The sequence below is a fragment of the Solea solea genome, chromosome 6, assembly GCF_958295425.1.
Source record: "Solea solea chromosome 6, fSolSol10.1, whole genome shotgun sequence".
Taxonomy (NCBI): Eukaryota; Metazoa; Chordata; class Actinopteri; order Pleuronectiformes; family Soleidae; genus Solea; species Solea solea.
Genome location: NC_081139.1, coordinates 19,573,114 through 19,590,863, shown reverse-complemented (window position 1 = coordinate 19,590,863; position 17,750 = coordinate 19,573,114). Strand labels below are relative to the sequence as shown.

Sequence of the window (17,750 nt, the reverse complement as noted above, 5' to 3'; positions counted from 1 at the left end):
CTTTGGAAAAGGAAGAGTAAATCTACAGTCCTCCACAGTCTGCAGATTTTTTACAAATTCTTACAAACTGGACCTTTAATTTAACCCCCCCCCCCCAAAAAAAATAATAAAAAAAAATGTAAATACTTTGAAAATCATTTTCTTCTGCTTTAATCTGTCAAATATAAACATATTTATACGTAATTATTATTTTACACAGTTAAATAATATATTTATGTCGAATAATAATACAAACATATTAAAAAAATATTACTTTCACTAAGGATTCAATAAACATGCAGGGGGATTTTATTTTGAAATTTTAAACCGGAAACGGCTGACTTTACCCGTTTGCGTTTGGACATTAGCTGAAAAAAATGGTCTCACCTTTGTAAAACCATTGATTGTGTAAATTAAACAGTACTATGTCGTCTGTACATGACATTAACGTTACTAACGTAAGCAGACACGGTCATGTATATGCGTAGCTCTGCGTGTTTGTCCGTTTCAGAACAGCTTTGAATCCGTACTTCTCCACCGGGTAGCTCGGCGGCTATTTGACTGACATTAGCGTTGGACCAAGACGAGCAATGACGAGCAGCCGAAATCCTGGGATATGCCCGGCCCTTTTCGCTATCTTTCTCCTCATGTTGAGTTTGCACGCGGTGAATTCAGGCTCTGACTATGACCCTTATAAAATCCTGGGTGTCAGCAGGGGCGCCGGTCAAGCAGAAATCAAGAGGGCGTACAAGAACCTCGCCAGAGAATGGTGAGTGACTGACATCAGGCAGTAGCATCACATGCGAAAAGCACTACTAGCAGCTGTCATTGAACTCATATGTTCTTTGTTTTGTGTAGGCACCCAGACAAGAATAAGGACCCCAAAGCTGAGGACACGTTCATCAAGATTTCTAAGTCTTATGAGGTGAGTTAAAATTAGTCCCAGCTGATTTAGGTTGCCAGTCCATCACAGGGCCACATAGAGTCAAACAAACAACCATTCACACTCACACCTGTGGTCAATTTTGATTGTCTAATTTGTCTAATGTTTGGACTGTGGGAGGTAAAAGAGAACCTGGATTGTCCAACTGGTCGCTTCAAATGTGGCAAATGACTTACTAAGGGCACCAGTGTGTGCAGTGCCAACTTTTACATTGTTTATATAAGAAATGCAAGAGATGGGAGGCAAATTGAGACTAAAAACAGAAGCCTATGCTGTTTCCCATGTCACTCTCTGACTTCTTTCATCTTCTGTACAACTTGGACAACAAAGGCCCAGTGCCATCTCACTTCTGCCACCCTTTGTTTTCTCCACAGATTTTGTCAAACGAGGAGCGAAGGTCCAACTTTGACCGCTATGGACAGATGGATGAAAACCAGCCCTTGGGCCAGTCACAGCATCACGGTTTCCGCAGCTTCCACAACAGCTTTTATTTTGATGAGTCTTTTTTCCATTTCCCCAGGTATTCCCCCCGTGTCACTCAGTCAATCAGGAGAATGTTGATGACAAATATGGCAATATGTTGGTTTTAGCTTCTCAGATGGGAGGATTTTCTTGCATTTAAAAATATTGTAAACTGAGACCTTTTTTAAACTTATTTCACGCAACCACCAGTGTCAGGTGTGTTGTGACACATCCTGTTCTTGTGAATTAGAGTTTTTGTTACAAACATCCATCCATCTTCATAGATGTAGTAATGACAGTTAGATAATCAAAAGTTACTGTGACCACACTCAACTCAAAAATAATCTATACATGACAAAATACACCCGATAGCTTTGATTCGATTCCCTAAATTCTTCTTTTTATATAGTAATCTGGGCAAATTGGCAACTTGAGTGGATGGATGGATGGAACTCTTCAGCAGTAATTCTAGCGTTGCAAAATTGCTTTACAGGAAAAAAAATGGAAAAATTCTCATTGGTTTACAGACTAGAATTCCCTGCTTGTGGATTTCTATTAGCTGTTCTAGGGACGGACCTCTGCCTCAAGTCAACAATAATTACAATGAAATGTAAACTGATCAGGGACACACATCTAACCAGTCAGACTGTGTTTTTAATGCTCTGACATGAAAAGATTCTCTAATGATTAATCTGTCTGGCAAATATCCTTCAGTTTGTCCTGAAGCAGAGAAATGATGAGGCTTAAGCTACCGAACAAAGGAAGCTCTCCTCTTTTTCAATGTTGGTTGTATTCTGGTATTTTTCTTTTTCTTTTTATCAAGTCAACTGTCTAAACGCCACCATCATACCTCCACCCGTTTCTTCCTGTGATCTGTTTTTCCCCCTGCTATTAATATATTTTTCATGTAATCTTGTCAGGCTTAGTGTGAATAGAGTTTGTCAACATTAATCTCTATATTATTTGTAACCTGTAAAACAGCGCCTGTACCCTTTCCCTTGTATTTCTTATACAGTCAAAGTCAAACACGGTGTGTGCATATTGGCATGTTCTTTTAACAAAGATCAGTCAAGTGTGTCATTTATTACCATGGTTATGCAAGTGTCACTTGAATTAATAGAGAGATTTCACATGTCACTGTTGAAGTGCAAAGACGACAAGTTTAAAGCAACAACTGTTTTTTGTTTCTGGTCATCTTCCAGGTCCAGGGACTTTGCAGACAGCAAGTACCTGCTTCACCATGCGCAGTTTAACAGCGACGTCCTTCCAGGCAGCCACAAGAGGCCGTACCTAATCAAAGTGACCTCTGAGTGGTGCTTCGCCTGCGTCCACATTGAGCCTGTGTGGAAGGAGACTGTGCAGGAGCTGGAGCCACTGGGTAAGTCTGATGACACCAGACTCCCATCAGTCTACCCCCAGGACAACCTCAAGATTGAGCTTGGTTTTCCTAAAAGCATCCTAACACATGGCTAATGTTGACTCAGTTAAAGGCCATTAGAACAAATGTATGTTGTGTGTTCAGATGCTTGACAGAGAGCCGGCCATTTCTTTAATTATTCAGTGGTGTTTATTTGTTCCTCTTGGCTCCCTGGTACAGAGTGTAGAGGTGAGGGACCCATTAAGGCTGATATATCAGTTGACCCTTAAAGTACAATATATCCTGTTTGTAACTGTAAACAATTGCATTTAAGTACGATCCAGAGATAAAGTGTTGAATATGAGTTTAGTAGAATAAACAGAGTGTAAGAAAATAGTGATACACATAGCATGTCAATCCTTTGAAGCACTGCATTGATATGCCTCTGACTTCTAGAAGCTTTCGGCTATTTGACTCCTTCCACTCCTCACTAGACAAAGAAAAATGTGTCCCACTATATCGCAGTATATCATATTGTTACACATATATCAGGATATGTATCCAAACTTTACAACAACCCAGATATTCTGCATGTTTGAGAAATTAAAGTTGCTATTAATGTTTCTGGTGACCTGAGGAATAGAGTTCGATCTACTATTTATGAAAATGTCACTTTTATTACACATCACATCAGTAGCAGATTACTATCAGCTCTGCAGCCCATCCCCCGTTTGGTCCTTGTAGAAAAAAAAGTTTAGAACCCCTGTGCTAAAATAGCAGTCTATTTCTATTTACACCAGGTGTGGGCATTGGCATTGTGGACCTGGGTTATGAGCGTCGCTTGGCCAACCAGCTGGGCGCTCACCGTGCCCCCTCCATCATTGGACTGGTGAACGGCAGGGTGACCTTCTTCCATCAAGCTGTGGTACGGGAACACCTGCGGCAGTTCATCGAAGACCTGCTGCCCCACAAACTGGTAGAAAAGGTAACTGAAAGTAACTCAAAACACTGAACTACTTCTCATGAATTGTTTTAGCCCAATAAACCTAGAGAATGGATTGTCCTTTTTTCATTGATGAATATTAGGTTTGTTTTCCTCTGAAATACCTGAATATTGTGACAGGATTATTTTACATGTACATAGATTTATCCGGGTTGTCACTTCCAAATATCATATTACACAATGTGCTTTCTTAGAAATACTTCCACACGCTGCTTCTCGGATGCTTTGTGTTGTGATTGTCAGCTCAGGAGGATTTTTTAGCTTGTGTCCTACAGTTTTACTGCAAAACAACATAACTTCTAACTAATTTCCTGTTTTTGTGGTGAACCAAGAGGACCAGCTGTGCTTTGAGCCCCCTCTGCTGGACCTTGCTGTAATTACACAAGAGGGTTCGATAGTATTTGCATAAAAATGTGACGTTACACACGAGTCATCAAGTCTGTGCTTCTTCTCGGTCATTCAGGTCATGATATAAGTGGGCCTAGGATGACAACTTGGCTTGGGTTTTCAAAACCTTCTCATCTGAAAGGCTCCAGAATACATTTCTTGACTATTTGTTTCCTTTATTTCTCCAGATCACAGATAACAACTACCTGGCCTTCCTGGATAACTGGCGTGTGGACAATAAGCCCAGTATTCTCTTGTTTGATCAAGTGCCAGTTGTTCCTCTGCTGTACAAAGTAAGCCATGTATTTTCTCAGCTCGTGCACGCACGCACGCACGCACACACACACACACACACACACACACACACACACACACACACACACACACACACACACACACACACACACACAGCTGCACAGCTTTGTGCAGCTGTCCTTTCAGCAACTCTACATTGACGTCCATTCCTTTTGACGGCCTAGACAAAGCCTTATTGTTGACCTTAACCATAACCAGTTTATGTCTAACCTTAACCTAACCACATTTAAAATCTTAGTCCTGAACTTAACCAATTCTCAGGCCTGAGATTTTCCCTGATTAGGACCAGGTTTTGGTCTACATTAGGACTACTGGTCCTGACAAGGTCAGTGTTTATCCCAGAAAAGGTACTAAAGAGGTAAGAAATATAAGTACACACACAAACACACAGGTGGGTCATAGTCTAACATCAGATGCAGAGTTGTTTGCTTTAATAAGTGACCGTACGCTGAGCTGCTTCACTCATAGCTTGAATGTTCTAATGTTGCTGAGTCATGGTTATTAGGGATAGGAATCGGTGTCGGTCAGTATTGGTATCCGATACTGGTCAAATTCACTGGATTGGATATCGGTCAGATCTTATATATCGCATGCTTCACTATGCACAGACTGTAAAAATCTAAATAAAAATATTTTATTAATATTAATAATAATTCATATTTTATTAATTCGCTGAGTAATGTTTGGGCTGTTTGTCTTCTTTTTGGGAGAGCAATATTTGTTAGACAGTTGGTGAATTATGTCTTTGAAACACAAAAGTGTTAACAGCTTCATAGTTCATAGCAAAATGACTGTATCGTAGTAATATCGGTAGATACTCAATATTGTGGTATCGGTATTGGACACAAAAAATAGTATTGTCGCATCCCTAATGGTTATGAATGCAGTCATTATTTATTTACTTTTGTTTTTTGATTTCATGGGTGGAAACTGTTGAACTGAAGTTTTCTGAATCTGAAGTGAGAGAGTAGATAAATGACTGCAACAGTAGCTACAGAGATGTTTGTCTAATTTCTCTTTATAAAAATGTAACATTTCATGATCATAACCAGTAGTCAGGCAGTATAATCTTTTTGAACGTATTGTCAAATTATCAACATAAGTCAGTTAACATTTCACATCCATTTTAACAGTTATACCTTTTTATTGAATATCATTTTGAGTATGAATGAAGGCACATATTGGTTTGCCACATTCTCTCCTTCTTTTACTGTTATTATTTTGGGCCGCTTTAATCTTCACTCCCTCCTCTCCAGTTAACAGCGTTCGCCTTCAAAGACTATGTGCGCTTCGGCTACGTAGACCAGGGCGGCACGCACTGCACTCGGCTCCTCAGGCAGTTCAACATAAACACGTACGCACCCACCATGCTGCTGTTTAAGGAGGACACGGAGAAGCCTGTCGACATCATCCAGGTACACGAATTAGGCAATAGCTACTGTACATCTGGTACGACTCATCTTTTCTCTTGCTGATGTTATATTTCTTACACGGTCCCTGATGCACATCAATTTAATAAACTTAACACAGCCTTCACCCAAAACCAATTTTTAACAGAACAACTTAAACATTTACTCCAGCTATATATATATGAACAAGCTGACCAGGTTTGACCTGGTTTGTAGCTTATTTTACCAAATTTCTGCACATTGTCTCCACTTAAAGCCATTCACACTCATTTTTCTTTCTTTCTATTTCTATATAGGCCAGAGGGTTGAAGCGACAGATCATGGATGAGTTTGTCTCCAACAACAAGTTCCTGCAGGTGCCACGGCTCGTCAACCAGCAGCTTTTCGATGAGCTGTGTCCTGTCAAGCAGTTCCACCGACGGAGAAAGTAAGGCTTTATATGAACAAGAATATATTCCTGCACTTGTAGATTTGGTAACACTGGACTTTTGTAAAAGACTCAAAGGAAGTGTCAGATCATCCCTAATTACTTCCCTGCTTTACTCATGGTAACTTAGCGCAGTCCCCGGCTCCTCATGCTCCACACACATGTTCAACTTCACTCCCTTTTTATGCTCAACCACACACTCACAAACAACAAGGCCCTTAAAGGAGCAGCACTAATGGCACACTTTGTGTCTCAGGTGACCTCACCTACCCTCATTCTCACCTTGACTCAGGTGAAACTAATTAAATGAATATGGGTCAGGGAGTGAACAATCTGCATTGTTTAACCTAACGACACAATAGAGCGGTATTCAGCCTACACACGCTAAATACATGGAGATCTTTCAACCAATTTAGTCAGAACTGAGGAAGCCTATTGGATGAGAGGTGAAACATCTTTATCTTTATCTTTATCTTATCTAAAACAAGTCCAGTTTCCTAACCTTCACAGATGGAACACAAAACATACTTTTGGTATTATTATTATTTTATGTATCTCTTTTACATTTAATTTGTGAAATTTATAATCTTTATTTTGTTCTCACTGTCAAAAGTAATACATTTACCATGTCAAAACTGAACATTGTTGCCTACATGTAACAAAGAATTGTTTTTGTATTGCATCAAATCTAATTGCATTGAATCAAACCAAATGGATCCAAATTGTTCAATAATAATAAAGTATTGCTCCTGAGTCATCCTGTGATCTGCATTATCATGGTTCTCAAGACTTTTTTGGACTGACTTAAGTGAGTTTATTTGCAGGTACTGTGTGCTGCTGATCACTGGGGACGACCAAGCTTTTCTTCCAGGCAACAAAGCTTTCCTGGATTTTGCCTCTGCGAACAAGAAAGACGTGCTGCGCTTTGCATATGTCTACCAGCGTCAGCAGCAGCCTCTCTGTCAGGCACTGCTCCACAACCAGTTTTCACTGTCACCTCAGGTCAGTGACACACACACACACACACACACACCGATCGCCCTTGCAAAAAGCCTTATGTAACACTTTTACAGCAAACTTTTTAAAAGACAGTTTACCCTCCATACATAAATATCAAGGGTGAGTTGCACTGTGTGGTCAAAGTAAATGAAAAATGCATTAATGTAACTAATGTACTAAATTTTCACTTTAAACATTGATGTTTTTAATGATTAACCTGGTTTGAGAGACAGATTTTGTACAGTCTCTTTTATAATCAAGCAAAATTGTTATGGAATACTCATTAACACCAATGACAGGTGGTGATTCTCGAGAGGCGGAGCCAGGCTGGGAAGGTGCTGTACCGCTCAGTGAGTGGTGGCTGGAACGGCAGCGAGGAAGACAAGTACCGCCTCCACGAACAGCTGGAGCTCCTCCAGAAGGACCCCACTTATCTGAGCTCGGACACCACTTTGCCAGAACTCAATAACGAGATGGCTCCCGTAAGTCACAACACACAAACCGTTTGGGTTGCTCTTTTCCACTCTCTGTTATAATAGTGTTTCATTGCTCTTTGTTTTTATATTGTCAGATTTTTATCATTCAGTGGATGAACGCCGCCTCTGATTACATCCTTCAAATATATGATGACCTTCTCTACTCAAACTGGTAAGTCAAGCAGGAAATCTGGTTCTGCATCATGATGTGTAGATGCCTAGAGTCAGAATTTACTCTAGTCTTGTTATACCCTTAATGTACCTCCTGTGACGCACTACTCATTGCCTCTTTTGTCTTCTCTCCTTAAGGCGAGAGATGATGCCCATCCTGTCCTTGATCTTCTCAGCTCTTTTCATTCTTTTTGGCACCGTCATCATCCAGGCCTTCAGGTAAGAGGCACAGAGGACATTGTCTGAAACATATGCCGCCACATTTCACTCAAAATGAATTCAAAATATGATTTATGCAATAATACTGGTTTGCGCTACAATAAAAGAGATTATTTTTTAACATTTGTTTGAATCATTTGTAGTTTCTACACAGTCATTCCAGACTATGACTTCAGCCGAGCCAAAAACTGGTCTGACAGTGTTGCTCTAACAAAATAATGCCAAAATAACTGCTGTGAAATTACACATAATTTGGGGTGGATTTCGATATATCCTCCCTATTCACACCAAGCTCAGTGTTATTAAGTGAATACAATAAGACAATACAAATTGTGCTTAACTTGAAGGAACAGGTGGAGTCAGCATCTAATGATGGGCTGTTGGTCATAGTCATTTATGAAATAAAATAATTCCTGTGTGCAACCATAAATGAAGTAAAGAGCAGAGATGCTTGGTTTAAGAGCTTTAACTTTACGATTTCACCACTTCAGGTCAGACCTGTTTTTACTAAAGATTTAATTTGTTCATAAACGATCCTGACTATGTGTGTTTGCTTATTTGAATATTTTACTAGCACATCTTGAACAACACACACTCCAATTTCCTCCAGCAAAATTCCATCTCTAGTACAAGTTTGAAAAGTATTAACGACTTGCAAATGAAGTGCATGATATTATGCAAAATATGGTATACAAAGGCCTTGGTCTCCATGATGACGATTTCCTCTCTGTGGTGTATTTTCAGTGAGCCAGCTGAGAACAAACCCCGGAAACCAAAGCCACAGGAGCAACAGCAAACTGAGGACGAAGCATCAAGTAGAGCGAACACCTCAAGGTAATGTAGTGAAGTGTAATGTAGATGAAGCAAACACATGCTGGATGAGAAGATTCACAACCGTGGTTCAAATTACGGGGAGCTACATTGACCTGTTGAGGGGGAGCTCAGATACATTGTCCATTTTGTGTCATAGGTTACAAACTGATTTTCTGTACAATTAGAATCCTGAAATAATAAATAAACCTAATAGTAAAATATATCTATATGCAGTTAGGCTATCGTCATTGCAATTTTTGCTATAGGTCGTGCACACATCAGCAGGAATACTATCAACATTCAGCCACAAAACTCACAACATTAGCAGCACGTAACATCTCCCCCACGAGGGAGCAGAACAAAGGAACACAACAAATCATTGCATAGCAGCTGTCAAGCCCATGAAAACCATCCCCAGCAGCTTCGCACTTTACTTTAGATTCCAAGAACTAATCATGATGTTAACATACAATAACCATATCTGGAAGGCTGGGCCGCCTGGACTGCCGTTTGCTGAAGTGAATCAATTTCACTGGCGTAAACAACTTGAGAAGCATGCTTTCGCCCCGTTCTCAACTTAAATGTGTCAATCACTCGATCACTTCAAAATCACTTGATTTCAATCATGAGGCTAATATTTGGCTGATTATACCTCACCTATTCATTTTTATTTGTTTGAACCACTTTAAATATGTCAGTACGACCCATAAAATGCTCAATTGCACTTGTCAGATTTTGCCTCAAAATCTCTTGATTTCAGTCCATTGGTCGCTGCTCCCTCACCATTAACATTACGCTAAAATAAAATCCTGGCTAGAACCCTGATATGTATTAATTTGCTTATACGTACCAATTTCTGAACATTTATCGATGTCTCTTATAATGCTATTCCTGCATTGTAATGTTACGTTCCCTCGTTAGGGTGCCTACCTGCTTGTCCTGGTTGTAAAACAGTAAAGAAATTACAGGAGAGTGACGAGATGTGTGCGTGAGAGAGAGAGAGAGATGCATGTTGGTTTTTTTGTGTTTTTCTGCTAATGACCGCACTGCCACACACCTTCGTGTGTGTGTGTGTGCATGTGAAATTATGACACTGTCCACAACAAAATGTTGATCTGTGTTTCTCACCGACTCAGAAAGGTGCTTTTAAAGGTTGTTTTCCATCCCCTTATTTCTACCGTCTCTCTTTCTCTCCGGTCCCTGCAGTCGTCCTCCTAAGAAGGACTTTGTGGAGGTGACAGAGCTGACGGACATCACGTACATCAGTAATCTAGTCAAACTGAGGCCTGGACACATCAACGTAGTACTGGTGCTCACCAACGCCTCCAAGAACGCCCTGCTCAGGAAATTTGCCAAGGAGGTTTTCTCTTTCTCTGGGTAAGTCTCAGCTTTCAGTATGGTGGAGCTTTTTACACACATTTTTATGAATGTTTTATTTTATTGTTAATTATTTGAACACTTGTTTCTTGTTTGTGGTTTCAAGCAGACCCTCTCAATAGGACATCTTTGTTCTCCCTGTATTAAAAACATGTATAAATAGTCATACTACATTATGTTGGAAACACAACATGGTAATATTAGATTACCATGAACTTTAATATTAAATCTCGCCTTTTTCTTTCTGATAACTTGGCCACCAAGTTACTTGAAGCTTTTTCACAAGTAATTTTTTGTTGCATTTATTAATCCTAAACTGCTGTGCTGCTACAGGACACAAACCCTCCACTTCTCTTTCCTCAATGCGGACAAACACCGCCACTGGATGCCGTCACTCCTTCACTCAACCTCAGACACTTCAGAGAGCAGCGGCCATTCAGACGAAGACGAGGAGCCTTCAGATTACACAGGATACGTTCTGGCCCTGAACGGCTACAAGAAGTACTTTTGCCTCTTTAGGCCCATCTTCACTGGCGACGATCCCAATGAGTCTTCATCGGAGACCTCATACTCCGCTGACAGTAGGAGAAAGTCCCGGTCCAGGTCCAGGTCCAGCTCCAGCTCTAGCTCCCGCTCTCGATCCCGGTCCCATTCCAGGGAAGATGGGTCCGGTTCCAAGAGAGGCTCCAGCAGAGCCACCACCTTAGAAGTGCACCATAAGCTTGACAGACTGGGACTGTGGATGGAAAGGCTCATGGAGGGAACCCTGCCTAGATTACACGTCACTGCTTGGCCTTCACTTGAAGAAACCCCTACCAACTCCTCCAGAGACAGCTGAGGTCAAAGTAAAACTGGTAAAACCGTAGCACATACACTTGACTTGTCTCCTGATTAAGAAAAGGCTTTTCTAATTATTATTTAATTTCTTTCTTGCATCATGAAGTTGCTGCACTGAGTCTTTGTGACCAGTTTGCTGAAGGTTTTATTTCACCTGCTGTAGCGTGGAGCAGTTCTCAGTCAGAAACTAAGAGTAGTGTAAACAACAAGCGTGTCAAATGAACCTGTTTGCAGCATTACAGATCCACTGTGTAAGGTTTAGTGACCTCTAATGGTCGGAATGCAGATTGTAACGTACAGAGGATCACGCACGACAGGAACTGACCAGTCTTTTTTAAATAATTTCTTTTTGGCTCATAAAATTAGCTGATTTTCTTTTTTCCTCCATCTGATAAAATATATCAATTATAACTAATTATACAAAAAATTACTTCACTTTAGTTTCCAGTTATTGAACAACACTAATGTTCTGTCTCTCCAGTTGCAATGCATGAAACGGGTCATTAAAAAAAACATTAACATTTTGGATTAAAAAAAATTACCGGTATGTTAAAGCAGAATTTATCAAGAACAAAAAATTTAATATAATAAATTATAATTTGCCAAGGCCAATTATTAAAAATGGCAAATATCAGCCCCTCTTTTGCATACCAGAAAGCATGTCGACTGTCTTCTTTGTTCACATAGTCAGTTTCTGCTTTTAAAAACATGCATGTTTGTCCAATCAGATTGCAACCACTGTAAAGCAAGGCCCTCGCTTAACTTACAATTGAAAATGCTTATTTTAAGACTTTGGAAGCCAACAATTTTTACTTGAAAGAGATAATACAGTTATATAAACATACCTATGAATAGTATATTTAATGTCTGCAATTAAATTTGCCTGAATACTACACACTTGACCTTTTAAAGCATCAGACAGACTCATGTAGATGCAAAGTCTGAGCTGCATGACACCACCTGTGTGGCTTTACAGAGACCGAAGGAGCACAAAAGGGAAACTTGGTTTAGAGAAAACATCATACAAAAGAGCCAGAGCACCAACACACACACACACATACACAGATGTGTGTTGTAAGATTACAGTGTGTAATTTTCCTCTCCACCACTTTTGTCCATTTTTATTCGTTGACCTTTTGTTTGCTGAAAGCTCTGACGTAATCTTCTTGGTTCCACGTATGGAGCTGTTCCTGGTATTTTTCTGCTCACACCAGGTTGCTCAGCCATGTCTTGCTGCTGTTTTGTTTTTCTGGGATTTGACATTAACTTTTTGTTGAGCGGTTCCCACAATGTTGAAATCTGCCTTCTTTTCTTTGAAGTTGCTGTTGATTTGGACGTGTTTTTTTTTTTTACGTCTTGTCCATCAGGGAGAAAAAAATAAATTCTACTTATTATCCTCTGCCCTTTTTAGATCAATGCCCTTATACCATTGTAAATGTTAATGCATGTAATACGTAGACCTAAAATCCCTGATAAACACTTAGTGAATGTTTCACCTCCTCTCTAACTGAATGATTTGCAGCTCAAGAAATAGTTCCTCGGTACACTGTAACTCAAAGTAATGTTTTTTTTTTCTTGTTATGACCTTACTGTAAGAAATTAATTATAACTTATTAAAAGAAACTCCTTTTAAAACGTTTATTTATTAAAATATGTGGATGACTTTCATATTTGTCATTTTCCTTCTTGCTTTATCTTATAAATATTTTTTATCTACAATAGAACAACACTCAAAATGTCAATGTAGGTAAATACATGATTAACAATTAATTAATCCGTTCATTGTCAAGCTACCGCTTATGTAGAGCAAAATTTAAATACATGTTTACAATTAGCACCTACAAATAAAAGAACAAATGTTTACCATAAATATAACTGCATTAAATGCAGGACATATGACTGTTTAAGCACCATTGTGTCTTCCTTTTCTTGTTTGTGTGAGAATGTACAGGCTTAGTACTCATTAGGAATGTCAAACACTTTCTTCATGGACAGGTCCTCGGGGCCAAAGGAGAGTGGTAGCAGCTCGTCCACAGTCATCTTCACGCACGAGCCGTTGGGCTTCGACAGGTAGACGTCCCAGTTTGATCCAAACTGTAGTGGTGAGAGGAAAAAAGATGAGTCACACACAAGTCTGCACACGGCGCCTTTTAGAAGAGCTTGCATGTTGTGAGTGATGCTGCTATGCTTTACTGTCTTTAAGGGCTGAACTGTTTGGAGAAAATGTGATTTTTGTGAACGGAATATCTCCGACGTTAATTATCCAAACAACGTCAAGGTCAGTACTGCACACACTGGTGTCGTTTGTCAGTCATCTGCCAAGTTTAAAGCCTGTCCAGCGAAGTTCCCCTAGCAACATTCCCATGCTGCACAGATAAAGTGATTTGTTTTATAGCAAGACGGACTAAGGCCATGGTTCTCAAACAGTGGTACGCAGGCTTCCTCTGGTGCTACTTGGAGGAAAATCAGACATACTGTTCAACTGTATATACCAGGGTGTGTGAGCGGGCGGAGCTGAGGAATGTTTACCAGAGTGCGTAGGAAAATGAAATAATAAATAATAAGTAGAGTCACCTTATCTCTCACTCCATCTTAATCTAATGTCACTCTCCCAGTGTGTGAAGTATATGTGAGGAAGAGGAGGATGATGAGAGAGCAAATGATCTTATTTGGAATAAATCTGCCTTCTGTGAAAAGTTAGTATCTGACTTTGCTCGACCTATTTACACCACTGTATTTTATAGCATTGGCGATAATGGAGTTACTTCCAGAGCTCAGTATTTTCTCGGGTGGTACTTGCAATAAAATGTTTGAGAACCACTGGACTAAGGCAACAGTAACATTGTGGTCGTAAAGCAAACGGTGGGACTGAAAACACAAACAAGTGCCCGTGAAAAGTTTCCGCTCAAAAAACCTGGTTATTTCTTTTTCCCACAGCCTCTTGTGTCTGTGTTTTTGTATTTGTAACCTCTTCAGGACATTATCTTGTCAGGACCGGTAGTCCTCATGGAGACCAAAACCTGGTCCTAATGAGACAAAACTTTTAATTTTGAGGGAGTGGATAATGGTCATGGCTACGGTTTGAATTGTGGTTAGTTTAAGGTTAGGCTTAGGCATTTGAAAATGAAAATAATAGCCGCACAAAGCTGCAGCAGAGGACGTGTCTTCTTCACAGCGGTGTCTCTGTCACTCACTGCAGAAGCTCAGTCCATGTCTGTTTTTACTTCCAGCAGCTGTTAGTTAAACTTTAGACTGCAACCGCTGACAAACTATTGGATAAATTGTGTTTTTGAGACAAGCCGGCAGTGTTTTGACAACAGAAGTTACCTAACTCTAGTTACTGTGCAACATCACTGACAAAAACTAGTTGTTCATTAAACCAAAGGTGAGCGGAGAGAATACCTCTCTCATGAACTGCCGGCAGCCACCACAGGGGGAGATGAACTGGTCGTCCAGGTCACTGCAAAGAGCAAAGGACAGGCTTCGTGATTTCAAATCTTGCGATGCAAACCTAGTGAAAATGTCCTCAAGCTAACGTCCAGAACATTCTATTGTCTAATCAGAGTCAGCAAGTGATTTTCAATTTAATGGAAGTAATAAATAAATGCTCAATCTCTGTATTACAGTACAATTAGAAAGTACAGGAAATATGAATGCAGTATAAAAATAACACTATTATCAGAAAAAAATGCTTCGACAAGTTCCAAATATTCTGTGTGATCTTCCTTTAAACGTTTGAACAAAAGCAGGAACCTGTCTCTCTTAAACCAAAATAGAGTGAAACCCTGATTATGGTAATTGGTCAAACCCGTGTTTGTTCCATTTCACATCCAAAACATCTGCTGTGAAATAGTTAGGTGATGTTGATTCAAGACATGCTGGAGCATTGGAAGCTAATTATGTAAGAACAACTTGACAGATAACAAAATAATAATTTTGCAACAACAAAGCTAGTTTGTTTTTGTGTATTTTTGCTCAGTACTGTAATTTAACATTTTTATGGCTTATTTCTTTGTTAATTTTATCACTGAACCGGGAGGTTATACCTTTAAAAAAATGTCAAGTGAAAAACAACACAACATAAACAAATTTAAAAGTAAAGGACTTAAGATCCATATTTAAAAATTAACTTTAAGTTAAAAAGTTGTACATTAATTAGGTAAATTGACTTTTTTTTCCCCCTTTTTGCTCACTAAAAACTCTTGGTTAGGATAGAATAGAATGACTGTATTGTCATAAAAAGGATATTGAATGTGTGTTTAAAAAAAGTAAATATGTAATATGTAAAACACATTAAAAGTGACATAGTGCATGTTATTGCATTTAGGGTTCTTTAAGTGGCTGTAGAGCTAGGGACGGTAGTTCAGTTCATAGATGGCTCATGAAAAGGGTGGATTATTAAATATTGAGCTACTTTTTTCAAAACACGCCTTGTGAACTTATACTTTATTCTGAATGTTTCTCTTATTCTTCCTCCTCGTCCCTCACGAGAGGATTACTATATATTCCGGGCAAACAAAGATTATTATTAATATATAAATCATCCATGTCGCTGTGTTAATTTGAGTCCATTTTTCTAATGCTCATTTAAATGCAGACTGTAGCCTCCTGCTTGTGTCGACATAGGACGTCATTACTCATGCAAATTTCGTCAACTCGTTCACCTTGTTTTTGCCTGTGGCTGCACAGTAATGTGGGAAGTTTGACTCACAGTTTGTTACGTTCAGTGGAAAAACACGCACACAACACCCGTGCTGACAGTTAGTCGAGAGTGAAGTGTACCTCGCGATTGCGATAGCCTGGAAAGTCCTGTAGCCTTCTGACACCGCCTTGGATAGTGCGTTCCTCTCAGCACACACCCCCAGGTTGTAACATGCGTTCTCCACGTTGCAACCTGTCAGGTACATCAATAATCAAACATGCTATTCTGTCGTCACATTTGGGAGAACTGTAAAGATAAAACCTGGAGTTTAAATAATAATAATACATAAAAAAAATCCCAATCAAAGGCACAGCCAATGTTTACCTCTCCTACTGTAGTTAAATAGTTGCTGAATGGGCCTTTGCACTCACAGGTGTTTACCTGCCATTTGGCCCACATGTTTGCATAGTCCATGACACGGATAGGACAGTTCGGTCTGTGCAGTAAACAGTTTCACATTCCAGTCAGTGTAAACAGTGCTGCTCTGGAGTGACATGTCTAGAACATAAGCATCACACTAGGTCACAGGTTATCATGATTGCTTATGTACATGTTCATATGTTTGATCTGATGATGACTGGCAGTTTATTATATATACTGAAACAATTAATCGATTACTCAATCGTCAAATATTTCGATGATAGACTAATCAGTTTGAGTGTTTTTTTAAGAAAACTTGGTTACTACGAAAACTACGGCTTTAGCTCGATTAAACTAACAATGGCTAGCCTGGAATACGTTTGCATCCATGGTTTTTACCGACAAATTAAGTCAACTCTGGATGACATCACTCCCAGTTCAGAAACTCCGACTTCCGATTTAAATGGCATTTGACGGACTGGGTTGTGTTGGAGTTCTGTAGCCTCAGAAGATGACAGTAAAACGGTTTCCTGAGTTGCAGCAGCTGGTCACCATCCAGCATGTAAACCCCGACATGTGGGAGTGTAGTTATAATTAAAGTCATTCTTGTGATATCAATGAGTCAAAAATTGTAAATTCTCTACCTGTATTTTATGGGAACCCTGGAAAGATTACACCGTTCAAGTAAAGGGGATCAAAGTAAACTGTAAAACAACAACTGTACTCCGATCCTTTTAGCATATTACAGCAAAATGATCAAGCAACAAATCAATTGCGAAGTATTTTTACTGTTGGGGGGGAGGGGGATTCCAAGTGGTGAAATAAATTAGATTGTGTCACTTCTTCCACGTAAGAGCAGCAGGAACTGAATTGACTCAGACACAAGTTACATAATACTGTATGCAAACAACCCAGAACTTGACACGTACATTTAAACATTTCATAGGAAGCGGTTTGGTATATCTTCATATATTAGTATTAGTATATATAAACTATAGCATATTATAGTATTAACACATTTCAAATATAGAATTAGATAGCAACCGAGAGGCTGAGTTTCAAATGTTCTGTACCTGTAAACATATGGTTGTCGTGGGTGAGGAGAGCAGCCCCCACTCTGAATTTGCTGTATGGACAGTAGGCCTGTTTCTTTGCCTCCTGTGAGAGGTGGATCAGCTTCTTGATTGTTTCTGGGGACAAGTGACTGGAGCCCGGGTCTTTAAAAGCCATCACTCGGCTGTTGAAGTTCACTTTGTCCATTCTTGCTTTAAGGCTGTTTTTCAGGCAGTGAATGAGTCAGTTGTTGCTCAGCTTTAGATGTGAATGGGACAGAGGGAGGAGCCAGCGGGTGCAGTCACAGCCAATCACGCACAAGGAGGGTAACACTTTGTCATGAGGCAATGGCACTGCTTGTGTTGATGCAATTACCTGTGTGTACTGATGCAGTAATAACAGTGAAGGTGTGGTTTGATAGGGTTGTATGTCCAAGGTAACTGGTTTTCCTGCATGCTTGA

The 17,750-nt window shown here is 39.7% G+C and overlaps 3 protein-coding genes across 4 annotated transcripts in view; 2 read left to right on the top strand and 1 right to left on the bottom strand.

Moving 5' to 3' along the window:
• Window positions 1-321: 321 nt before the first annotated feature.
• dnajc16l (DnaJ (Hsp40) homolog, subfamily C, member 16 like) lies at window positions 322-12,842 on the top strand. The gene is made up of 15 exons (XM_058631306.1): window positions 322-748; window positions 838-904; window positions 1,297-1,442; window positions 2,587-2,762; window positions 3,542-3,726; window positions 4,320-4,424; window positions 5,703-5,861; window positions 6,152-6,282; window positions 7,107-7,284; window positions 7,581-7,763; window positions 7,853-7,929; window positions 8,067-8,147; window positions 8,892-8,981; window positions 10,167-10,337; window positions 10,671-12,842. Exons 1-15 carry the CDS (start codon window positions 570-572, stop codon window positions 11,173-11,175), a joined length of 2,433 nt encoding a protein of 810 aa, XP_058487289.1. The 5' UTR covers window positions 322-569; the 3' UTR covers window positions 11,176-12,842.
• On the bottom strand, window positions 12,799-17,724 carry cdab (cytidine deaminase b). Its single transcript, XM_058631311.1, has 4 exons — window positions 17,310-17,724; window positions 15,957-16,068; window positions 14,577-14,634; window positions 12,799-13,268 (listed from the first exon to the last, which is right to left on the bottom strand). The coding sequence occupies exons 1-4, from the start codon at window positions 17,494-17,496 to the stop codon at window positions 13,128-13,130; spliced, it is 498 nt and encodes a 165-aa protein (XP_058487294.1). The 5' UTR covers window positions 17,497-17,724; the 3' UTR covers window positions 12,799-13,127.
• The window catches only part of LOC131460649 (trypsin-like), a 24,156-nt gene continuing 19,640 nt past the window's right edge, over window positions 13,235-17,750 (top strand). The window contains exon 1 of one of the 2 annotated variants that reach the window (XM_058631308.1): window positions 13,235-13,452. The gene's annotated coding sequence lies outside the window, so the exon portion shown is untranslated. The remainder of the gene's footprint in view (window positions 13,453-17,750) is intronic. The other variant, XM_058631307.1, reaches the window with a different exon arrangement.

Bases quoted from the DNA above. Each gene is read 5' to 3' on its own strand.
- cdab (XM_058631311.1), bottom strand. From the start codon at position 17,496: ATGGACAAAGTGAACTTCAACAGCCGAGTGATGGCTTTTAAAGACCCG. The intron at 14,635-15,956 runs GTACACTTCACT...TGCTCTTTGCAG, and splicing joins CAGGCTATCGCAATCGCGAG to TGACCTGGACGACCAGTTCA. The intron at 13,269-14,576 runs GTATTCTCTCCG...TCACCACTACAG, and splicing joins GCCGGCAGTTCATGAGAGAG to TTTGGATCAAACTGGGACGT.
- dnajc16l (XM_058631306.1), top strand. From the start codon at position 570: ATGACGAGCAGCCGAAATCCTGGGATATGCCCGGCCCTTTTCGCTATC. The intron at 1,443-2,586 runs GTATTCCCCCCG...GTCATCTTCCAG, and splicing joins TCTTTTTTCCATTTCCCCAG to GTCCAGGGACTTTGCAGACA. The intron at 8,982-10,166 runs GTAATGTAGTGA...CGGTCCCTGCAG, and splicing joins AGTAGAGCGAACACCTCAAG to TCGTCCTCCTAAGAAGGACT.